Below are 23,004 nucleotides of genomic sequence, written 5' to 3'. Positions count from 1 at the left end.
AAAAAACATAGTTTTGTTTTCTATTTATTTTTCTATTTTTTAATTGATTTTTTAAACTTTCATAAACCTTGCACTCCTATCGTGTTCGGAATTGTTTGTTGTTGTAACGTTCTGACCCGATGCCCCCTACTGGACATCTGTGAACAAGATCTTCATAGCTCATCGGATTCCTCCTCCAGCCTCAATCAATATTCTCCAGAAAGATTTTGATTGTGAACTGGGGAGTGTGTAACGCCACCACCAACCAGTTACAAGACCCAGACACAAACACAAATGGACAATGCATTACGGGTGCTTTAATTCTCATCTATCCACACACACAGACATACACACACATTTAAGGCGAGCGAGTTAACGTAAATAAATAATTAAACGCCATAACCTATTTGGCAAAAGGTGACGGTGTCCAAAAGCAGGTGCCGTGAACGCTGTAGCACACACAAGATCAGAGAGATGTAGCACACACACAAGGTGAGAGATGTAGCACACACAAGGTCAGAGAGATGTAGAACACACAAGGTGAGAGACGTAGCACACACACAAGGTGAGAGAGATGTCGTAGACAATGTGGGAGAGATGTAGGACACACAAGGTCAGAGAGAAGTAGGACACACAAGGTCAGAGAGAAGTAGGACACACAAGGTGAGAGACGTAGGACACACAAGGTGAGAGAGATGTCGTAGACAATGTGGGAGAGATGTAGGACACACAAGCGGAAGATTACACCGTAAGTGCGCAGGAGATGCGAAGCACAGAAGATTCCTTTCCTGAGCAGATACAACGCTTGTGCATTCTGTGCGTTTTCAGCAGCATTGGGCATTGTTACGCATTCTCATAACCTACGGCACTCGTACAGCAACAAGGTTGACCATTGTAGTTTTACACAAATGTATATTTGGATTCATATATCTAGTCCGTGGCCGCGCCTCACAAAGCCGTAGGCCCCGGGGGTTGTGCGCGTTAGAGCGAGGACACAGTGACGGACGTGACGTGAAACCTGATTCCAAGTTCACACTTTAAAAACAGAACGCGTTCCGTTGGTGGCTGGGAGGACCGTCACGCCGCACCGCCACCCCCGCACAGAGTCCGATCGGCGATCTCGTGGAGAGGAGATGGCGACGCGGAGAGACAGAGAGCGAGGGGGGGGGGCGACTCGGAGGTGCCAGGAGGAGGAGGAACCACAGACGAGGAGCAGGAAGGCAGCAGCAGCAGCAGCAGCCACGCGGTGACGAGGAGCCGGCGCTACCGATTATTGCCCCCCAAGCTTCGCGGTCCTCTGTGTATGAAGGTGGTATCGGCCAATTAATAGACGTGGGAGGAAACCCACGTTGTGCGAGCGGGACCAGCACTCTATCCCCATACATATGGAAACAGATGGATATTACTCCACACGTTTCTGTACCGCCTTCTCCTAGCGAGCCAGGGTTGGGCACCTCCTCGACTGCCCAGAGGAAGGGAGTTCCACAACATCTGTGCGTGCGGTGATCCACCAACCCTCGCTGATGCTGCCGCCACAGCGCTGCATCGCAGGCCACGCCACGTGCAGCTGCGTCGCCACCCCCACCACCACCAGTGGCACCCACCCGGCTAGATTTATGTCTGGGATTCGAATCCAGGTTCTACCGCTCTCCAGAGGCGGCCGTGGCCCCACCCTCTGCACCAAGTGGGAAGGATTCTTCGAGCCTCTTGGTGGCATGGGCGCGGAATGTCGGACGTCGCGCCGCGCGATTGACAGCACTCCGGCAACGCAGCGGGGGGTCTCGGGCGGGAAAGGAACGGCATCGTCGGTGAGCAACGCAGGGGAACCTCGTTGCACTGGACTCGACCGGACGCCTGCCTCTCCTCTCACGAGTCTCTGATTGACCAGAGCCGGCCCTCGGGTACGGCGAATTGGGGCGGTCACCCGAAGGGTGGCGGCGGCGGTGGCAGTGGTAGCGATGGTGGTGGTGGTGGCAGTGGTGGTGGTAGCGGTGGTGGCGGTGGTGGCAGTGGTAGCGGTGGTGGCGGTGGCAGTGGTAGCGGTGGTGGCGGTGGTGGTGGTGGTGGCGGTGGTGGCGGTGGCAGTGGTAGCAGTGGTGGTGGTAGCGGTGGTGGCGGTGGTGGTGGTGGCGGTGGTGGTGGTGGCAGTGGTGGTGGTAGCAGTGGTGGCTGTGGTGGTGGTAGTGGCGGTGGTAGCGGTGGTAGCCGTGGTGCCAGCGGAGAGGGCGGTTGACATTTTTATTTATATCTCGGCAAAAAATATATCACGTGACGCGCCAGGGGTCAGGCGAACGTTCGGATGCCCGCGCAGTCGGGGGGATGAACCGGGCCGTGACCTCCCACTGGAGGCCGCCGGGCGGGGCGTGCCAGCCGATAGCCGCAGCCCGTAGAGTATACTCGACGTGGTGTGCCGCCCTGGTCGAGATGGAGCCGTGTACCGCGCCGTGCTCGCGATGGCCGGGCCCCCCTCTTCCTGCACCCTGCCCACGACTCCACCGCCCGCCTGCCACCGGGGGCATCACCAGTAGAAGGACCTCGAGAAGAAGCTGACGGCGGAGCTGAGCCAGCCCCCCCCGGCCCCGTGAGACGCCCCCCCCCGCGAGACGGCCTCGCGGGGGGTCGCCTCCCCCTCCTCGTCCTCGTCTTCGGGGAGGTAGTCGGGAAAACCCGGAGCGGAGCCGCCGGCGCCGCCACCGCCCGGACCGGAGCTCAGCGGAGCGAGGATCTGGAATGCGTCAAAGACGGGCAGCAGCGGAACAGCTCAGCAGCCTCCACAGCACCCGCGTGTGTGTGCGCTGTGTGTGTGTGTGGGTGTACGCTGTGCGTGTGTGTGTATGCGTGCGGTTGTTAGAATGGGGTTTTAAGTCTTAGGGGGGCGTGGGGTGGGGAGAGGAGGGGGGCGAGTGATGAGCTGACCGATTGAAGTTCAAAGCGAGTTTGGGCGTGTGGTGAGTGGTGAGTGGGGTGTGGTGAGGATGTGTGGTGAGGATTGTGGTGAGGATGTGTGGTGAGTGGTGTGTGGTGAGTGGTGTGTGGTGAGTGGTGTGTGGTGAGGATGTGTGGTGAGGATATGTGGTGAGGATGTGTGGTGAGTGGTGTGTGGTGAGTGGTGTGTGGTGAGTGGTGTGTGGTGAGGATGTGTGGTGAGGATTGTGGTGAGGATGTGTGGTGAGTGGTGTGTGGTGAGTGGTGTGTGGTGAGTGGTGTGTGGTGAGGATGTGTGGTGAGTGGTGTATGGTGAGGATGTGTGGTGAGGATGTGTGGTGAGTGGTGTGTGGTGAAGATGTGTGGTGAGGATGTGTGGTGAGGATGTGTGGTGAGTGGTGTGTGGTGAGGATGTGTGGTGAGGATGTGTGGTGAGTGGTGTGTGGTGAAGATGTGTGGTGAGGATGTGTGGTGAGGATGTGTGGTGAGTGGTGTGTGGTGAGGATGTGTGGTGAGGATGTGTGGTGAGTGGTGTGTGGTGAAGATGTGTGGTGAGGATGTGTGGTGAGGATGTGTGGTGAGGATGTGTGGTGAGGAAGTGTGGTGAGGATGTGTGGTGAAGATGTGTGGTGAGGAAGTGTGGTGAGGATGTGTGGTGAGGATGTGTGGTGAGGATGTGTGGTGAGGAAGTGTGGTGAAGATGTGTGGTGAGGATGTGTGGTGAGGATATGTGGTGAGGATGTGTGGTGAAGATGTGTGGTGAGGATGTGTGGTGAGGATGTGTGGTGAGGAAGTGTGGTGAAGATGTGTGGTGAGGATGTGTGGTGAGGATGTGTGGTGAGGATGTGTGGTGAGGATTGTGGTGAGGATATGTGGTGAGTGGTGTGGTGAGGTAGTGTGGTGAGTGGTGTGTGGTGAGTGGTGTGTGGTGAGGATGTGTGGTGAAGATGTGTGGTGAGTGGTGTGTGGTGAGGATGTGTGGTGAGGATGTGTGGTAAGGATGTGTGGTGAGGATGTGTGGTGAGTGGTGTGGTGAGGTAGTGTGGTGAGTGGTGTGTGGTGAGGATGTGTGGTGAGGATGTGTGGTGAGGATGTGTGGTGAGGATGTGTGGTGAGTGGTGTGGTGAGGTAGTGTGGTGAGTGGTGTGTGGTGAGTGGTGTGTGGTGAGGATGTGTGGTGAGGATGTGTGGTGAGTGGTGTGTGGTGAGGATGTGTGGTGAGGATGTGTGGTGAGGATGTGTGGTGAGTGGTGTGGTGAGGTAGTGTGGTGAGTGGTGTGTGGTGAGTGGTGTGTGGTGAGGATGTGTGGTGAGGATGTGTGGTGAGGATGTGTGGTGAGTGGTGTGTGGTGAGGATGTTTGGTGAGTGGTGTGATGAGTGGTGTGGTGAGGATGTGTGGTGAGGATGTGTGGTGAGTGGTGTGTGGTGAGTGGTGTGTGGTGAGTGGTGTGTGGTGAGGATGTTTGGTGAGGATATGTGGTGAGTGGTGTGTGGTGAGTGGTGTGTGGTGAGTGGTGTGTGGTGAGGATGTGTGGTGAGGATGTGTGGTGAGGATGTGTGGTGAGTGGTGTGTGGTGAGGATGTGTGGTGAGGATGTGTGGTTAGGATGTGTGGTGAGTGGTGTGTGGTGAGGATGTGTGGTGAGGATGTGTGGTGAGGATGTGTGGTGAGTGGTGTGTGGTGAGGATGTGTGGTGAGGATGTGTGGTGAGTGGTGTGTGGTGAGGATGTGTGGTGAGGATGTGTGGTGAGTGGTGTGTGGTGAGGATGTGTGGTGAGTGGTGTGTGGTGAGGATGTGTGGTGAGGATGTGTGGTGAGTGGTGTGTGGTGAGGATGTGTGGTGAGGATGTGTGGTGAGTGGTGTGTGGTGAGGATGTGTGGTGAGTGGTGTGTGGTGAGGATGTGTGGTGAGTGGTGTGTGATGAGGATGTGTGGTGAGTGGTGTGTGGTGAGGATGTGTGGTGAGTGGTGTGTGGTGAGGATGTGTGGTGAGTGGTGTGTGGTGAGGATGTGTGGTGAGTGGTGTGTGGTGAGGATGTGTGGTGAGTGGTGTGTGGTGAGGATGTGTGGTGAGTGTGTGTGAGATGTGTGAGTGATGTGTGGTGAGATGTGTGGTGAGTGGTGTGTGAGGATGTGTGGTGAGTGGTGTGTGGTGAGGATGTGTGGTCAGTGGTGTGTGGTGAGGATGTGTGGTGAGTGGTGTGTAGTGAGGATGTGTGGTGAGTGGTGTGTGGTGAGGATGTGTGGTGAGTGGTGTGTGGTGAGGATGTGTGGTGAGTGGTGTGTGGTGAGGATGTGTGGTGAGTGGTGTGTGGTGAGGATGTGTGGTGAGGATGGTGAGTGTGACCTCACCTCCTCCCCCGCTTCGTTCTTCACCACCTGCTGCGCCGCCATGAGCTGAGTGGTGGCGATCGCAGTGGCGAGACACTGGGGGGGGGGCACGTGGGGGGCACGGGGCAGGGCCACGTGGGGGGCACGGGGGAGGGCCACGTGGGAGGCACGCGGGGGGGGGGGGCGTGGTGGTGGCACGTGGGGGGCACACAGAGGGTACGGGGCATGTGGGAGTCAAGAGGAGGGGGCGCAGGTTTCGGTATTAACGGAATGATAGGATATAAGACATTTCGGGGGGGGGGGCTGCATGGCTGTGTTGCTGGTGGTACCGTGAGGGAGGGTGGATAGGGAGGGAGGGAGGGAGGGAGGGAGGGGAGGGAAGGAGGGTGGGGAGCGATGCAGGAGGGAGAGGGGGGCCGGGGGGGGTGACCCTGACCTCGGGTTTGAGGTCGGCGCGCATGCGCACGATGCACCTCTGTGCGTGCATCTGGAAGGTGAAGCTGATGACGCCCCGCACGGTGAGGAGAGCCTCCTCGCAGCGCGCTCGGCGCTCCTTGGGGTTGGGGGGGCAGGGGAGGGGGCAGGGAAGGGAGGGGGGGCGTCACGACTCGGCGTGAGTCTCCGCGACCGTGCGAGCGACCGGGGTACGGACGCCTCGCGTGGCTGCGTCAACGACAGGAGGCAAAGTAGAAATAACCAAACAGCAATCGGCGCAAAAACAACTGTGGTGGGGGGGGGGGGGTTGGGCGGCAGAGAGTAGCTGAGGGGCGGGGGGGCGGGGCGAGGGAGTCGTGGGGGGTCCTCACGACGTCGGTGAGCCCGTCGATGTGCAGCGTCACCGTCCTGGCGCGCTTGTTGGTGCTGCCCAGGAAGGGGCGGGCGCGGCGGCGCCTCGCGGCCCCCGGCGCCGCCTCGCCGAGACCCACCGCCCCCTCGGGGGGGGGGCCCGCACCGCCGCCCCCCCCCACCGCGGCCGACGGGGGGGGCGGGCTCGTGGGGGGGGGCTCCTCCTCGGCCCCGTCCCAGCGACTCAGCAGATCGTAGATCTCCGTGGCGAGCGAGCGCGTCTCCGGTGGGAAGTCGGTCCTGTTGGGGGGGGGGGGCGGGGTTTGTGATCGACCATCTCACGTCGTCGTCCTCACCGCCAGTCACCCTCGGAGGGATCCCCTCACTCTGCCAACTCCCCGCTTAACGCGTGGCAGTGTTCACGCAGCACCTCCGATTAGCGCGGGTGGTTACGTACGGTGCAAAAGAAGTGCAACATTTATACACTACACACTAGAACGCGTTTTCGCTATGGCGCGGTTTTTCCATGGGGGGACACTTTTCGCAAAACGCGGAACGTGCAGCCCGTTATAACGCGGAACGTGCAGCCCGGTATAACGCGGAACGTGCAGCCCGTTATAACGCGGAACGTGCAGCCCGTTATAACGCGGAACGCAAGGAGGGGGGAGGCTCGACAACCCGGGATTGACCCGTTGTGTCATTGAGAGATTTCACGGTTAAATTTGGCGCGATTACTACGTGGGCTGACCCCCAGAGATTCACAGGGTGAAGGAGGGTCATAGGGTGAGGGGTCAGGGGTTATAGGATGGGAAGTGAGGGGGTGAGAGGACGGGGGTTAGGGTACGAGGGTGAAGGGGTGAGGGTGAGGGGGTGAGGAGGCGAGGGGTGACGGGGTTAGGGGGTGAGGGGTGAGGGGGCGAGGGGGTGAGGGGGTGAGGGGGTGACGGGGTGACGGGGTGACGGGGTTAGGGGGTGAGGGGGTGAGGGGGTGAGGGGGTGAGGGGGTGAGTGGGTGAGGGGGTGAGTGGGTGAGGGGGTGAGGGGGTGAGTGGGCGAGGGGGTGAGGGGGTGAGGGGGTGAGTGGGCGAGGGGGCGAGGGGGCGAGGGGGTGAGGGGGTGAGGGGGTGAGGGGGTGAGTGGGCGAGGGGGTGAGGGGGTAAGTGGGTGAGGGGGTCAGTGGGTGAGGGGGTGAGTGGGCGAGGGGGTGAGGGGGTGAGGCGGTGAGGGGGTGAGGGGGTGAGTGGGTGAGTGGGTGAGGGGGTGAGGGGGTGAGTGGGTGAGGGGGTCAGTGGGTGAGGGGGTGAGTGGGCGAGGGGGTGAGGGGGTGAGGCGGTGAGGGGGTGAGGGGGTGAGTGGGTGAGTGGGTGAGGGGGTGAGGGGGTGAGGCGGTGAGGGGGTGACGGGGTTAGGGGGTGAGGGGGTGAGGCGGTGAGGGGTGAGGGGGTGAGTGGGTGAAGGGGTGAGGGGTGAGGGGGTGAGGCGGTGAGGGGGTGAGGGGTGAGGGGGTGAGGGGTGAGGGGGTGAGGCGGTGAGGGGGTGACGGGGTTAGGGGGTGAGGGGTGAGGGGTGAGGGGGTGAGGGGGCGAGGCGGTGAAGGGTGAGGGGGTGAGGAGGTGAGGCGGTGAGGGGGTGACGGGGTTAGGGGGTGAGGGGGTGAGGCGGTGAGGGGGTGAGGGGGTGAGTGGGTGAGGGGGTGAGGGGGTGAGGCGGTGAGGGGGTGACGGGGTTAGGGGGTGAGGGGGCGAGGGGGTGAGGGGTGAGGGGGTGAGGCGGTGAGGGGGTGACGGGGTTAGGGGGTGAGGGAGTGAGGGGGTGAGGGTGAGGAGGCGAGGGTGGTGGTGAGGGGGGGTGAGGGCACCTGTCAGCGATGTGCTGCAGGCTGACCATGAGGCCCAGCTCGCTCATCATGCGGCCGCGGCTGTCCACGCACTCGGCCAGGTAGCGCAGCGCCTGCGCACCGCGACAACCACACTCAGCCACCACGGTGGTGCTGTGGTGGTGGTGGTGGTGCTGTGGTGGTGGTGGACGTGGTGGTGGTGGTGGAGGACGTGGTGGTGGTGGTGGACGTGGTGGTGGTGGACGTGGTGGTGGTGGACGTGGTGGTGGTGGTCCCTTGTGACGGTGGTTGCAGCGGTAGTGGTTATGGTTCGTGGTGGTGGGTATGCTGACAATCACGGTGGTGATTTTAGTTGTGCCGGTGGCTGTTTTTCCGGAGGAGGACGTAATAGCGGTGGAGGACGCGGTGGTGGTGGACGTGGTGGTGGTGGACGCGATGGTGGCGGTGGACGTGGTGGTGGTGGACGCGATGGTGGTGGTGGACGTGGTGGTGGACGTGGTGGTGGTGGACGCGATGGTGGCGGTGGACGTGGTGGTGGTGGACACCTGCAGCGCGGTGGTCACCACCTCCGGCCCGGGCTGGTCGAGCAGCATCACGAGGCCCGGCAGGCAGCCGCCGTGCTCGCGCGCGACGGCCGCGCGGAGCCGCGGGTCGGACGCGAGTTCGCGGAGCCGCGCGGCCACCTCGCAGGGGTCAGGGCTGTCCACCATCGTCCACCCGCCGCCTCCTCCTCACCCGCTCGCCCTCACCCGCTCGCGTAGCAAGATTCGTTGGTGTGTCGCGCTAACCGCTGCGCCACCGCTCCCGCCATCGCATGAACACACGGATACACAACAAACGCATCACCACCAATGCGGCACCGGCTAATCGTATTCGCGCTGCGTGTGTAATAGCGAATTACCGTATAAAGACAAACATCACCTGTGTAGGCTCTTGCCCTGGTGGGGCAAGTGCTGTTTAGCGAGCTCCTACGAAGGTGCTCGCATGTATGTTGAACTTCTTTCGCACCGTACGTAGCCGACGGTGCCGTGTGACTAGCACCACCTTTGTCTCCCCCGCAGCTGCCGTGTACACACAGCACAGTAGGTACCCATTTGAGGCTAAGTCGACGTAGAAGATTGCCCAGGACCGATTCAACGGATGTGTTCGCCCTAGCGGCGATTTTTTGACGTCGTAACCACGTACTCATTTGAGGCTGAGCCGACCTAGGGGACGGCCAGAATCCACAAAGGTGTACACACACAGTCCATACGCGCCACCGTGTATCCATGTGTAAGTACAGAAATCAAGGCCCATGCAGCCAGTGCTGGTTATTTAAATACACAGGGCGTGTGTGTTGTGTAATAGCCAATGCCACACACAACAAAGACAAAGATCCCCCGTATAGCCTTACCGGACGGTTTGGGCAAGTGCTGTTAGCGAGTAGCACCTATGAAGGCCGGCACGGCACAGGAGGGGGTGGGTGGACAGCACCACGCCCGGCTGCCTTTGTCTCCCTAGCGGCGATGTTCGCACACCGCAGCAGGCACTCGTGCGAGGCTGAGTCGACACACTCACACTCACTCGCCGCACACACGCGCGGTCACCCGTCTCGCTGTGGGCCGTGAGCACGCGTCGCACCTCGTGTCGCGTCGCGAGAGGCGGTCACGCGCTCTCTCCTCCGCGAACGCGGCGTCGCGAACGGAGCGCGACGCGGGGTGGGAGCGTGGGGCGAGGTTGGGAGCGTGGCCGTGGGGGAGGTCGCAGCATCACCCTCGCGTCTCTCCTCCTCCTCCAGCTCCAGCTCCCGCCTCCCGGAGCGGGACGGGAGAACGAGAAAACAAGAGCGAAAGATAAGGGACGGGGCGCTTACCGCGATGGGTGGGATGGGTGAGTGAGCGTGCGCGTGAGCAAGCGACTGGCTGGACAAATGAATGAATAAATGAATGACCGATTTAGTGAACGAATGAATGAATGACAGTGAGTCGGGTGGTAGGCGGGCAGGGCCGGGATGCCGGCCGTCAGTGCGAAGTCGAACGCGCCACCAATCGGGCGGGCGGCGTCTCTCTGATGCAGAGGTCCCTCTCCGTGCCTGCTCCGCTGAGATGGCCATCGTGTGACGTGGCCCCATTGCGGAGGGAGGAGATCTTTTGTGCTGTCCCTTTGTTATGATTGTCATTGTTATGGTAATTAGGCTCGGGCATTGAGCGCCTGATCGGGGGGGGGGGGGCTTAAAGGGAGGGGGGTGGGGGTATGACACCGGGTGAAGCTGACAAAGGCGGCGCGGCCGCTGAACCCGGAGAGTGAAACTCGGGAGGTTATTTGACCATACTTCACCACGCTGGTCAGTGCTCTCTGCTTGCCGATCGCGTCACCCCACAGCAGCCTGAGGCAACCAGCTTGTGCAGGTTGATATCGGCTGCCATACAGTAGTCGCTGGCGCTCATAGAGATCGCTTATAGGCAAGGGCTGGTTTCGACATGCAGTGTCTCATCAGTGGAGGCAAGGTTGCTTGAACCAATTGCTCATGAACTGCCAGAGAGTTAAACATCCAAGGACCGTTTGCCTCTGGTCTAACACTGGTGAGACAAGGCCACAAATTAGTATGATGTAGCTGTTGTCTACACCAATCAATGTCAAGTACCAAGCATACATTGTCAAAGCGTGTCTCTGTGCATTGTCCTGTTCACCTTCTGGCATTGCTCATATCTGGTGTAGGCCAATTACAGTAATACAAAATAATTGCACAGATTATTACACGTTTGCATATTTTACCACAATGCTTTGTGGTTAATGCAGATGCCTTGAAATAAATGTCTATTCGGTGTTTGACCATCTTCACGCCTACTGTATTCTTGGCGGAAAGGGTAAAGCCCATTGTTACTGCCAAAATGCTGGCGAAAAGGGTACCATCGATATCACTAAAATATATATATTTAAATTTTAATGGCTAATAATACATAGCTAGCAATGAGCGTACACTGAAATATACACGTACGCTCATGCATGATTAAACAGCGGGGCTCTCGCATTACTCCATACACTCCCCACGCCATCGGGGTCACAGTGGTTGTGTGTGCCCGATGTCGGTTAGCCCATGGCACCTTGCACCTCTCCTGTGACTACTACCTGTCAGCGAGCACGTGGTGACCTCAAGGTGCACCTAGCCTGGCACAAGCGCCGTAGTGATGTCGCCGAAGAAGCTAGTTACGTGGCGAATGGCGGGTTGTTGTTGGTCATACTTCACCACGCTGGTCACTGATGACAGCCGTGGATTCGAACTTGCCTCGCCGGAGTCTTAGCGGAGTGCGCTAACCACTGTGCCACTATTCTAACCCCAGTGCGGTGGGTGGTTGGGTGGGTGGGTGAGTGGGTGAGTGGTTGGGTGGGTGGGTGGTTGGGTGGGTGGTTGGGCGAGTGGTTGAGTAAGTGGGTCTGTGAGTGGTTGAGTGTGTGTAGGTGGGTGGGTGTGTGTTGAGCGGGTGAACGATTATTTGATACAAAAAATCGAATCGTGACTTTTTATCGAATCGCGTGCTTGCTGCGAAAGGGCATTCGCCAGAGGATATTTTGGCCTCCAATTCCCACGTTGGCCAGACGTCCCCGAAGAGGTGGAACGTTCCCCACACTTTACCCCACGGCACGAGATTCTTCCGATTGGCGACATGCGGCGGTGCCCATTTCTACTGCGGGGAGTGGGGTGTGGGGTCTAATGTGGGGGGCACGTGGAGCAGGTGGGGGAGGGGTACAATTTAAGGAACCTACCCCATTGGATTAACTGCCGCGCCCGGAGATCGATGTGGATAATTATTGTCCAGTGTTCTAATCATCATTGACCAACCACGTGAGTTGTCCTTGTGGGAGTGTTTGTGTCTGCACTGACTCAACGCGGCCAGTAGGAGGCAGTGAACCCCCAACAAAATTAACATCAACGCGAGAGCTCACAGACAAAGATCCCCCGTCTAGCCTTAACATAATGTTGTGGCAAGTGCTGTTAGCGAGCACCTATGAAGGCCGGTAGGGTACACGAGGGGGGTGGGTGGGCAGCGCCACCCTCCTACACATCGGACCAGCCAACCGACCCACGGGTGGTTGACACTCAACAATCAAAACCTCCACCGCCACGCACACGCACGCACCAAAACCCCACACATTCATCAAATGCGCCCTCCGCTCTCCCAACAATTGTAGTTAGAGTATAAAATAAATAGTCAACGGCAAGTAACAGTATGAGGAGAAGTTGACCACGAACAAAAAAAGATTTGACACTAAAAAATATTCGAGCCTGGCAGGAGTCGAACCTACAATCTTCTGATCCGTAGTCAGACGCGTTATCCATTGCGCCACAGGCCCCGTCCTGACGCACTAACGCTGAGCCCCATTAGTAGCGGAGAGCAGTCATCGGACTCAGGGTGGCAGATTTGATCCGTGGAGTTTGGGGCACCCAAGTTTGTATCCTGACCCCAGCTTGCGTTCAACACGAACGCGTGAATTCGACGTTGAAGATCACGACCGGTAGACAACATCAAAGCATTCCACAATTACATAACTTCTTTAAAATAAAAACTGAACAATAAAAGCGATAACGTCGTAAAATTACATTCACATTAAAACGTGGGTGATTGTAATCGCCTCCACACTTAGCGCTCTCTCTTTCATTGCTTTTAAGGCTTTATTTTGGTGATTTTCGAAAAGTATTTTGGTTTGGCCATGTTTGTTTGTTGTAGTACAGAGTTAGACTGATGGCCTTAATCTAAGTTGTCTTGTGGTTGTTGTTGTTGTTTGACTTGCATCCCACTGGGATTTTTGCACACAGTGTTGGTGTACGGTGCTTTTTCTGCAATATTGTGCTGTCTTTTCTTGGATTTTCTGTTTGCACTTAGTCACTTTAAGATGTTTTCTTGTTCATGTTTTTTGTTTGTTGCAGTTGCACCCGATTCAAGAGCCGAATGGCTCACAGGGCTACACCAAATACGTGAACTCTCTCTTAACAGACACGGAGACAACGTGGCACGAACACAACAGCCGCCATTCGCCACCGGCGCTTGCTGTGCCAGGCTAGGTGCACCCCGAGGCCGCCACGTGAAGTGTGGCAGGCTCCCTGCTGGCAGGAGGTCACGGGGACAGACCCCAGGTGCCCACGAGTCGCCTGGCTTAGGGATGATCGGCAGATGCACCACCTGTGCCCTCTCCTGCGCCAACTCGCTGCGTTTTAGCGGCCTGCCGCTTCCCGCTCGTTGTTGTGAGCGTCGCTCCTCTGCCTTGCGTTGTTGTTGGAGGGCGACTGCCTCCTCCAACTGCCCAGCAGCAGCAGCAGCGGCGGCGTCCTTCACGAGCCTCCACTGTGCGGCTTAAAAGGGAAAAGTGTGATAGGCGACGTTTCGGGCAAGAACCCTTCAGAGCACACAACAACAAAGTAGTAATCTTGACTTACAAGAACACAAAATACGACGAAATAAAGCCTCATTAATATTTATGCTTCGTTAAGTCTTTTTAATAGCTGCACAATTTATTGAATTAAAAAATAGAAAAAAATGAAAAAAATATGCGAGCCTGGCAGGAGTCGAACCTACAATCTTCTGATCCGTAGTCAGACGCGTTATCCATTGCGCCACAGGCCCCACGTGACTCTCACATCCCCGAGGGGAACTTAAACCGCGGCATGGCCGCCACTCCTCCCAGCATCGTCAGCAGGGCAGGGCTCTCAGACTCTGTGTTTTTCGGTAAAGTCACGGAGGTAGAAAATAATAACAGAAACAATAATAAAACAAGTATCAATATTTATATAAATCTTTTTTTATGGAATACTTATATAAATAATAAAGCTAACAGAAATCAACATATTATTTATTTATTTTACCTACGTGCATTTGCCGAAAGAACCTAAGAGTAATAAAAATAATATAAATAGTAATAGGGGGAAAATATTTTTATTTTTAATGTTTAAAAATAAAATAATATTTTTTTTATTACTTGACTTTACTGAATCCTTGCAGTCACGAAAGCTTCAAATCTAGAATTAGGGCTCTCATAGCCAGAGCGGCCAGCAACAAGCAGCACTATCGTCACGGTCGTAGCGGGATGATGGAGTAAGCAGTGTTTGTTGAATTGAGCGTTGCTGTTGTTGTTATCAGGGGTGCACTAGGCCTGGCACAAGCGTCATGGTGACGTCTACGCCACTGAGTTGAGAATGGTGGTTCTTGTTGGGTGAGTGATTGAGTGAGAGTTGAGTGGGTGGGTAAATGGGTGAGATTAAGAGAGAGAGGTACGGGTTCCTTTGATTATTCAAAGGGGGCACCCCGATTAAAGAAAGGCTCCGATGGGTCGGGGACCCTGGTGAGAGAATGCGCCCTGAGGGTGGCCTAGATAAGGGACTCGAGGCGGCATCTCCCACGCCGAGGGGGATTAGCTCAGATGGTAGAGCGCTCGCTTAGCATGCGAGAGGTAGCGGGATCGATGCCCGCATCCTCCACAGGCGAATTTTTTTAAATTAAAATTTTAATGTAACGCCCAGCATTATTGTTCGTGACATTTTCACATTGGTGAACCAGCTTGGAAAAACACTGACCTCTTGTCGCCCTCGATTTTGCTGTTTTTAAGTCCCTGTTAAGACGTTAGAGATGTGACGAGAAACGTTTTGCTGTTCGTGGAGGCGCCGTGACCGACTGTGGGCGATAGGCGGCGCCACCATTGTCAGGATAAAGCAACGACACCGCTGGACATCTGTGATCAAAGAGCTTTATCGCTCATCGGATTCCTCCTCCAGTGCAAAAACAAACTCAGATTGTTGAATCTTCGCTCGTCGTGGCCAGCAGCAGACGTTCACAGCGAGCTCCTGAACACGTGGCGACATTTAATAATGGAACAGGGGCGATGTCGCGTGTATGTTCTGTGACAAAGCGCCTATCACTTGTCATATTGCTGTTCAGGAGACGCGTGAGTGGCATTGACGAATGTGTTGAGTTTGTAGACACCAGGGGAGGTTTTTTTGGAAATTTTCATTCTGTAAATGTTTTCCCTACCCCCTCCCTCTCTCTGCCTCCGCCCCCCTCTGTCTATTTAAGGCCACCCCACAGAGACGATCACCTCTCTCTGTACCTGGGTTGCTCTCTCTATGTATCTTGGTGATATCTGTCTGCTTATATGTCTGTCTATAGTTTTCTGATTATATTCTATGTCGCTATTTCATTATACCTGATGATGATTGCTTGTGTTGCAATCGAAACGTCGTATGCTATTATTTAATTTATTATTTTATTTTTATACGTGACTTTACCGAAAAAACCAAAGAATGGATGATTGCTCTTTGGTTTTTTCGGTAAAGTCACGTAGAAAGAATAGAAAATTATTTAATTTAAATGAAATTATTTAATAGAAATAAAATACAATTATTGTATTTAAATTCAATTATTTAATTTTCTTTCTACGTGACTTTACCAAAAAAACAAAAAAATCCTGCAGTCACGAAAGCTTAAAATCAAGTTTGGATGATTGCTCCTTGAGATGGAACATCTCGTTTTGTAAAGTTCACCAACTCGCCACGTGTCTGTATTATTGTCCACGTGTCTGTATTATTGTCCACGTGTCTGTATTATTGTCCACGTGTCTGTATTATTGTCCACGTGTCTGTATTATTGTCCACGTGTCTGTGGCCGGGGGCTGAGCCCAGGGGTCGGCAAACCGAAACAACAACACGAGACATTTTTTGTTCGAATTCGGTACGAAAAAACCCACCTCAATACTTCAAGAGCCGCAATGCGCTGTGGTGAATGCGAGACGGTGGGTCTGGAATATCGTCACAAGGCAGTCCTGAAAGAGCCGCATGTTACTGACCTTCTTGCCTAACAATAACAACATTGGCTGCGACAACAACCCGTACCACGTGGTAAGTGGCATTCAGTGCGTGGTGAGCAGCTGCCGCAGACGACCCATCGGTAATCGATTTGACGATTGTGTTTTCGATTTGATTTGTCACTCACATTTCACAATATCTCTCGCTCTCTTGCAATGACTACTCAACCGTGTGCTTACACAGTCGTTTAAAATTTCCGCCCCTTGACAATTTGACATCCAACGATAAATTAAGTATTGTAGAACAAGCAATCATAGTTGAAACACGTGCATGCGATGAAATATCAAATACTTTAACATATATAATATATTAATGTGATAAGAAAAATAAAACTATGGAGGATGCGGGCATCGATCCCGCTACCTCTCGCATGCTAAGCGAGCGCTCTACCATCTGAGCTAATCCCCCAGACACGAGAGAGGGACGCGTGGGAGCCTCTGTCTCCTTCTTGACACGCGGTCGCTCTCAGCCAAACCTGTGGAGGGGGAGAGGATGGATGGGGGGAGAGGGATTGTGGAGGAGTTGAGGGATTGGGGAGGAGTGGATGGGGGGGGGGTGGAGGGATTGGGGGTGAGTGGATAGATGGGGGGGTAGTGGAAGGATTGGGGGGAGTGGAGGGATGGAGGAGGAGTTGATTGATGGGGCGGTGGAGGGATTGGGGAGGAGTGGAGGGATGGAGTGGGAGTGGATGGATGGGGGGGTAGTGTAGGGATTGGGGGGGAGTGGAGGGATGGAGGGGGAGTTGATTGATGGGGCGGTGGAGGGATTGTGGAGGAGTAGAGGGATGGGATGGGAGGGGGTAATGGGATTCGTAAAACAATATATATTTGTTTTACGTGAATAGGCAAACATGTGACTTCGGCGAACTGTCTGATTATATATTTATTACCGCTGTTTAACAGGTGGGCTTACAAGTACACACATTTTATTAGTAGCTGAATAAAATCAACCATTATAATACCATTACTACTACAGTATTATTAAAACAAATCTATGCCTCATCTGGTTTGATGGCTGGCTGCTGGCGGGGCTCTTGTCCACCCCGAAGATAACTCTGTTGTTAATAGTCGCTGTGGGTCATTGCCATTGAAATAATCACAATACATATTGCCTTGGCATGTTATTATTGAATAAAACATGTTTTATTACTTTAAGCGCAATGGGTTTTCTTCTCGTGAATGCAAAAACGTGGTTTCATTTTTGAAAAATATTGTCTGTTTGGAGGATGCGGGCATCGATCCCGCTACCTCTCACATGCTAAGCGAGCGCTCTACCATCTGAGCTAATCCCCCAGACATGAGGGAGCGCGTGGGGTCGCTGTCTTCTCCTGCTTCCTGCCACGCGTTCGCACTCAGACAGCCACGTGGTGATCTCGAGGCGAGATCTCAACTCGGGGTTGCAGAGCTCGAAATTCGAGGGAGGGATGCGGGTGGAGGGAAGGAAAGGTATCAGTTGGCAGGGAAGAATGAGTGGAGTTAAGAGATAGAGAAGAGAGTAAGGGATGGCGGGAAGGAGGAATGTGTGAAGGGTGTGATTAATTCATGAAGGGAGATGTGAAGTGAGCGAGGAGTTAAGGATGGAGGGAAGGATGGCAGAATGAATTATAATTAATCATAGAGGGGACGCGAGAGGAGGTTTGGAGTGACCGCGTGGCGCCCTCTGCTGGGCACGGCGCGAGCACCGCGAGGAGTCCATCACGAGCACCGCGAGGAGTCCATCACGAGCACACGGGCAGCAGGGAGCCCGCAGGAGGAATCCACGGCAGATTTCGTGATTCGTCTCCACACCCCTCTGTCTCGTGCCAATATGCTGAAGTAGTGCCGCATATTTGTGGCACCAATCTCTTACGTCGCCGTCAACCCATTCTCTGTTAGGTCTTCCTCTCTTGCTGATTACTTCCATTTTTACGAAAAAAGACCACGTTTAATTATCCTGTTGTCCATCCTACATGTGTGTCCAAATAGTGGCAAACACCTTCAGTCGGAGGCTTAGCGTGATAGTAATGACAACTTCGAACACCGCGCCACTGCACAGTCGTGGCTCGCTCTCGAAGAGAGAGAGAGAGGACGACTCCCAGTACAAGAATAAAACACAGACAAGCGGGAAGGCAGCCAGATCTTTGCAACATGAAGATGTTTTCAGCCGATGATTGTTTATAGAGGTGGGAGGAAATCGCAACACCCGGCAATAGATGGAGTTGACATTGGCTGGCGCGCCCTCTCCTGGCGAGTCAGGGTACGGTGCTTCCTTGACGCCCTCGGGAAAGAAGTTTCACAACATCTGCGTGTGGTCCACCAACCCCCGCTGCTTCCTCAACAGCACTGCGTTACAGACCACGTGTCCAGCCCGCACGGCTCTCCCGAGCGGTGGAGATGAAGGGAGGAGTGGAGGGATGGAGCGAGCGAGGGATGTAGGAGATGGCAGGAAGGAATTGTGGAATGAATGGATGGACAAGTACGGTGGGAGATTTGACCTTAGGAAGCGATGAAAATATTAAGGAAGGGATGGAGGTAAGGAGGAACGTGTGAAAGGAGGGGAGAAGTTATGGAAGGAGGGATGTGTGAAGCAAGGGATGTAGGGAGTGAGTGATGGGTGAAGGAATGGATGGAAGGATGAATGTTTGAATGGAGGAATGAATGATGGAGGGAAGGAGGGAGGCGTCAAAGCGACTCGGTCTGCAGGGACCACGGAGACGTCTCCACGCTCACAGGCGGGCTCACAATCGTGACACTCGTGAACAACAAAATAACGGTGCAATATAAGTGCTTGTCGAGCTTTCGGAACGTGCAAAGTGTGTTTATTCACATTTTGGTCAAATTAAATAAAAAAGGTTGTCTGTGTGGAGGATGCGGGCATCGATCCCGCTACCTCTCGCATGCTAAGCGAGCGCTCTACCATTTGAGCTAATCCCCCAGACACGAAAGAAGAGCTCGTGGGGGCCTCTCCCTTCTCATTCTGCTCACCACGTGTACACAGAACCACGTGTACACAGAACCACGTGTACACAGAACCACGTGTACACAGAACCACGTGTACACAGAACCACGTGTACACAGAACCACGTGTACACAGAACCACGTGTACACAGAACCACGTGTACACAGAACCACGTGTACACAGAACCACGTGGCGAGCCCGGGGCGAGATCTCAACTCGGAGTCGCAGAGCTCTCAATGGGGGGGATGGGGGTGGGGACGAGTTTGGTGGGAGAGAGGAAGGGACTGAACAACTGTGAGCAAAAAGCTGCATAGCTCATCGGATTCCACAGCTTGTGGTTCCAGTCGAAATGAAGGGAAGGGTAGATGGAAGCAGGGTTGGAGGAATTACATTTTTGAAAAAAAAAGTCATTCTAGATTTGAAGCTTTCGTGACTGCAAGGATTCATACTCTTAGGTTTTTTCAGTAAATTTACGTAGGGAAAAATAAATAATAAAAGTAAAAATAATATAACTAATAATAGAAATAAAATTATAAATCACGACGTTTCGGAGGCAACACAAGTCTCCGTCATCAGGTGGGACCGTCACAGCCAGATTTACCGTAATTTTGCGTTGCTGCTACGTATTTCTGGAATCCCCTTTCAGCTCAATTCCCTCCCTTCTCTCCCCCCGCTTGACTGCCACATTTAATCAACAACACAGAGCCTACGTGTACATGCGCCTCACCTTTTGTGGTGCATCTTGCGCTCATTTTATTTGCACTCAATGTTGATCCGCATGTTGCCTTTAAGAACGCTTAAGCACCGCATTTGTGAGCCGTGCAACTTTCTCATAGCTGTCGATCCATAGGGGTTACCCCCAGTGGCGGTTCGTGTCCACTAGGTGGGGCTGTTGTTAGTGACATCTGTGGTGTTCTAATGAAGAAAAACCTCGTCATGTTGGCCTTCCCGTGAAAGTGTAAAAGCCGACTTATCTACCAACGGTAGGCATTTATAAACACTACGAAACATAACAACAAAGCACTCAAATGCTGTCCCCGTGACCCTCAAGTCCACACGACGCAATCCCTTTGACACTGCCGAAAGCCGTGAGCTGCTGCTGCTCGATTTGCCCAGCGCCACCTCGCGTCGTGACATCGCAGACGCCGCCGCCTTGCCCACCGCCCTGAATGGGTGCCTCGCTCTCTATCTCAGAATGGGAATCTTTATTCAGACCGGAGGAATCCGATGAGCTATGAAGCTCTTTTTCACAGACGTCCAGGGCAAAGAACGAGAGGAGTTCAAAATATAGACGTGGTATTAAAGCAAGCCACTGAAAATATATGAATATAAATATAATAAAGTATGTAAGTACAAATTGCATAGGTACATACATGCCATCTTAAAATAGAAACCCAATGCAGCTGCAGGCAGGACTCCCCTGAAAAGAAGCCAGTGGCTCTCGGGGCAATCAGCAACAGCAAGGAGGTTGACCCATTGACCGGCGCGTGTGAATAGAGGGCACGGGAGGGAGGCCCCTTCACGTCTGGGGGATTAGCTCAGATGGTAGAGCGCTCGCTTAGCATGCGAGAGGTAGCGGGATCGATGCCCGCATCCTCCACACAGACAAGATTTTTCCAAAAGGAAACCACGTTTTTACATTCACGAGCAGAAAATCCATTGCGCTTAAAGTAAAAAAAAATTATGCAATGATAACATGCCAAGGCAATATGTATTGTGATTATTTCAATGGCAACGACCCGTAGCGACTACTAACAACAACAAAGTTATCCATCAGCCAGCCATCAAACCAGATGAGGTATAGATTTGTTTTAATAGTACTGTAGTAGTAATGGTATAATGGTTTATTTTATTCAGCTACTCATAAAATGTGTGTGCTTGTAAGCTCACCTGTTAAAAAGCAGGAATAAATACATAATCAGACAGTTCGCCTAATTCACATGTCTGTCCATTCACGAATCCCATTACCCCCACCCCCATCCCTCTACTCCTCCACAATCACTCCACAATCCCTCCACCGCCCCATCAATCAACCCCCCCCCCCAATCCCTCCACTCCCCCCCTCATCCCTCCACTCCCCCCCAAACCCTCCACTCCCCCCCAATCACCCCCCTCCCCCCCATTCATCCACTCCCCCTCCATCCCTCCACATCCCTCCAATCCTCCCCCCAATCCCTCCACTCCCCTCCAATCCCCCCCCCATCCACTCCCCCTCCACTACCCCCAATCCCCCCCCATCCAGCCTCTCCCCCTCCACAGGTTTGGCTGAGAGCGACCGCGTGTCAAGAAGAAGGAGACAGAGGCCCCACGCGCCCCTCTCTCGTGTCTGGGGGATTAGCTCAGATGGTAGAGCGCTCGCTTAGCATGCGAGAGGTAGCGGGATCGATGCCCGCATCCTCCACAGGCGAATTTTTTTTTACATTCAAATAGAAAACGTTACGCACAAATGGTTGTTCTCGTTACATTTTCACATTTGGTGAGTTCATTAGGCAATGCACTCACCTCTTGTCGCCCGCGTTTTTTTATTGGGATTCCTGTTTTTTTTTAAATAAGTATTTTTGATTGAAATTTGCCGCTGGAGTGGCTTGCTGTGCGTGAAAGCGCCCGGCTCTGGGCGATAGGCGGCGCTCGAGTGAACGCGAGAGGGGTGGGAGCTGAGATCTCGCCCCGAGCCTCGCCACGTGGTTCTGTGAACGAGCGGCGAGCAGAAGGAGAAGGCGCCACGCGCACATCGCTTCACGTGCGGGGGATTAGCTCAGATGGTAGAGCGCTCGCTTAGCATGCGAGAGGTAGCGGGATCGATGCCCGCATCCTCCACATTGTGTTTTTTATTCTGTACTCGATATAAAAATATAGGGACAATTTATTTTCACACATTTTGAAAGCTCGACAAATACGCGTGTTGCATTATGAGCAGAATGTAGCCTGAAAAAAAGCAATTCCGAAGTTGATTTTCCAAGTAAAGACCATTGGGGTAAGAATATTTTTTAAAAGTCTCCTGTTTAACTAATGTGTGATTTGAAGAACGTCCATTGGCCCTAAATGTCGCCTATGACGTCATTCCTTGTAAGGCCACAGCGTTATTATTGTTGACTCGGAATGTGTTGAATTGTTTAGTGATTGTCTGTGTTTATGCACCATTGTCCATGGAGGCACACTCACAGCGATTGGTATACTGGACGTTGTGTGCCGCGTGCGTGAGTGTTTCCCCCATCACCGACTCTGACAAAACTCGGCTGAAATGAGGCCGTGACCATAACCCTCGTACGGTCCATGAGAACTGTTTACAAACAACTTGATATCGACGTGAACTCCCGTCGAGACAGAGAGACAGAGAGGGGTGACGACTTGGAAGCGCCAGGAGGAACCACAGACGAGGAGTGGGAAGGCAGCAGCAGCAGCCACGCGGTGATGACACCAACAATTGTCCCCCAAGCTCTGCGATCCTCGATATACGAAGGCGTTATCGGTCAAATGATGAGAGTTTACACGTGTGGGAGGGAGCCAGAGCACCCGGAGAGAAAACCCACGTGCGCGAGCGAGGGGGCAACGCTCTATCCCCCACGTACAGATGGAACAGATGGATATTAGTCCACACTTCGCTGTGCCGCCTTCTGCTGGCGAGCCAGGGTGCGGCTCCTTCTCCTCTATGCCCACCCACGTGGTAGGAAGGGAGTTCCACAGCGACATCTGTGTGGAGGCATATTCTTAGGTTTTTTCGGTAAAGTCACGTAGGTAAAACATCAAAATTAATGAAAATAAAACAAAAAATCACGACGTTTCGGAGGCAACACAAGTCTCCGTCATCAGGTGGGACCGTCACAGCCGAATTAGCTGCATCCCACCTGATGACGGAGACTTGTGTTGCCTCCGAAACGTCGTGATTTTTTGTTTTATTTTTTCATTAATTTTGATGTTTTACCTACGTGACTTTACCGGAAAAAAACCTAAGAATATGATTCCTTGCAGTCACGAAAGCTTCAAATCTAGAATCTGTGTGGAGGCAGCCACTCGCAGCAGCAGCAGCAGCGTAGCCACCATAGAAAGCCACAGATCCCGCCTGTAGCCCGAACAGACTGCTGGGGCAAGTGCGGTTAGCGAGTAGCACCGATGAAGGCCGGAACGGCACACGAAGGGATGGATGGCCATCACCATGGGTGGTGATGGTGATGGGAGTGGCAGGGAGGAGGAGGCGGTTTAAGTTGGTCCCTGGGAGCGTTGAGAGTCACGTGGGGCCTGTGGCGCAATGGATAACGCGTCTGACTACGGATCAGAAGATTGTAGGTTCGACTCCTGCCAGGCTCGCATATTTTTTATATACATTTTTTAAATATACACTGTGTTTCATTAAAAAAAAACTTAATGAAGCACTCATTT

The 23,004-nt window shown here is 54.0% G+C and overlaps 1 protein-coding gene and 10 non-coding genes across 14 annotated transcripts; 5 read left to right on the top strand and 6 right to left on the bottom strand.

Moving 5' to 3' along the window:
• Positions 1 to 276: 276 nt before the first annotated feature.
• Positions 277 to 10,040, bottom strand: LOC133344128 (armadillo repeat-containing protein 1-like). Of its 4 annotated transcripts, none has more exons than XM_061554116.1 (7): positions 9,253 to 10,040; positions 8,405 to 8,649; positions 7,881 to 7,972; positions 6,043 to 6,322; positions 5,673 to 5,789; positions 5,258 to 5,332; positions 277 to 2,704 (listed from the first exon to the last, which is right to left on the bottom strand). In XM_061554116.1, exons 2-7 carry the CDS (start codon positions 8,567 to 8,569, stop codon positions 2,498 to 2,500), a joined length of 936 nt encoding a protein of 311 aa, XP_061410100.1. In that variant the 5' UTR covers positions 8,570 to 8,649; positions 9,253 to 10,040; the 3' UTR covers positions 277 to 2,497. The 4 variants fall into 4 exon arrangements, with proteins under 4 accessions (XP_061410100.1, XP_061410101.1, XP_061410099.1 ...); XM_061554117.1 differs by having other exon boundaries at positions 9,480 to 10,040; XM_061554115.1 differs by having other exon boundaries at positions 8,405 to 10,040.
• A 2,078-nt stretch (positions 10,041 to 12,118) lies between these two features.
• Positions 12,119 to 12,191, bottom strand: TRNAR-ACG (transfer RNA arginine (anticodon ACG)). The gene has a single exon. It is a non-coding gene; the product is annotated as a tRNA-Arg (tRNA).
• Positions 12,192 to 13,386: 1,195 nt separating this feature from the next.
• On the bottom strand, positions 13,387 to 13,459 carry TRNAR-ACG (transfer RNA arginine (anticodon ACG)). The gene has a single exon. It is a non-coding gene; the product is annotated as a tRNA-Arg (tRNA).
• Positions 13,460 to 14,237: 778 nt separating this feature from the next.
• On the top strand, positions 14,238 to 14,310 carry TRNAA-AGC (transfer RNA alanine (anticodon AGC)). The gene has a single exon. It is a non-coding gene; the product is annotated as a tRNA-Ala (tRNA).
• Positions 14,311 to 16,025: 1,715 nt separating this feature from the next.
• TRNAA-AGC (transfer RNA alanine (anticodon AGC)) lies at positions 16,026 to 16,098 on the bottom strand. Its single transcript has one exon. It is a non-coding gene; the product is annotated as a tRNA-Ala (tRNA).
• An 811-nt stretch (positions 16,099 to 16,909) lies between these two features.
• Positions 16,910 to 16,982, bottom strand: TRNAA-AGC (transfer RNA alanine (anticodon AGC)). The gene has a single exon. It is a non-coding gene; the product is annotated as a tRNA-Ala (tRNA).
• A 1,548-nt stretch (positions 16,983 to 18,530) lies between these two features.
• TRNAA-AGC (transfer RNA alanine (anticodon AGC)) lies at positions 18,531 to 18,603 on the bottom strand. Its single transcript has one exon. It is a non-coding gene; the product is annotated as a tRNA-Ala (tRNA).
• A 1,551-nt stretch (positions 18,604 to 20,154) lies between these two features.
• TRNAA-AGC (transfer RNA alanine (anticodon AGC)) lies at positions 20,155 to 20,227 on the top strand. The gene has a single exon. It is a non-coding gene; the product is annotated as a tRNA-Ala (tRNA).
• Positions 20,228 to 20,955: 728 nt separating this feature from the next.
• On the top strand, positions 20,956 to 21,028 carry TRNAA-AGC (transfer RNA alanine (anticodon AGC)). Its single transcript has one exon. It is a non-coding gene; the product is annotated as a tRNA-Ala (tRNA).
• Positions 21,029 to 21,371: 343 nt separating this feature from the next.
• TRNAA-AGC (transfer RNA alanine (anticodon AGC)) lies at positions 21,372 to 21,444 on the top strand. Its single transcript has one exon. It is a non-coding gene; the product is annotated as a tRNA-Ala (tRNA).
• Positions 21,445 to 22,859: 1,415 nt separating this feature from the next.
• Positions 22,860 to 22,932, top strand: TRNAR-ACG (transfer RNA arginine (anticodon ACG)). Its single transcript has one exon. It is a non-coding gene; the product is annotated as a tRNA-Arg (tRNA).
• Positions 22,933 to 23,004: the final 72 nt, after the last annotated feature.

Source organism: Lethenteron reissneri, chromosome 19 (genome assembly GCF_015708825.2).
Source record: "Lethenteron reissneri isolate LAM-NWPU_2019-01 chromosome 19, ASM1570882v1, whole genome shotgun sequence".
Classification (NCBI taxonomy): Eukaryota; Metazoa; Chordata; class Hyperoartia; order Petromyzontiformes; family Petromyzontidae; genus Lethenteron; species Lethenteron reissneri.
Note: the sequence above shows the minus strand (reverse complement) of the source record. Positions and strands in the feature narration are given on the sequence as shown.

What these genes read in the sequence shown, in the direction of transcription:
- LOC133344128 (XM_061554115.1), bottom strand. Translation starts at nt 8,569, where the DNA reads ATGGTGGACAGCCCTGACCCCTGCGAGGTGGCCGCGCGGCTCCGCGAA. An exon ending in TCGACGGGCTCACCGACGTC is followed by an intron (nt 5,790 to 6,042) that starts GTGAGGACCCCC and finishes CCCAACCCCAAG; the next exon opens with GAGCGCCGAGCGCGCTGCGA. An exon ending in GCGCCGACCTCAAACCCGAG is followed by an intron (nt 5,333 to 5,672) that starts GTCAGGGTCACC and finishes CCCCCCCCCCAG; the next exon opens with TGTCTCGCCACTGCGATCGC.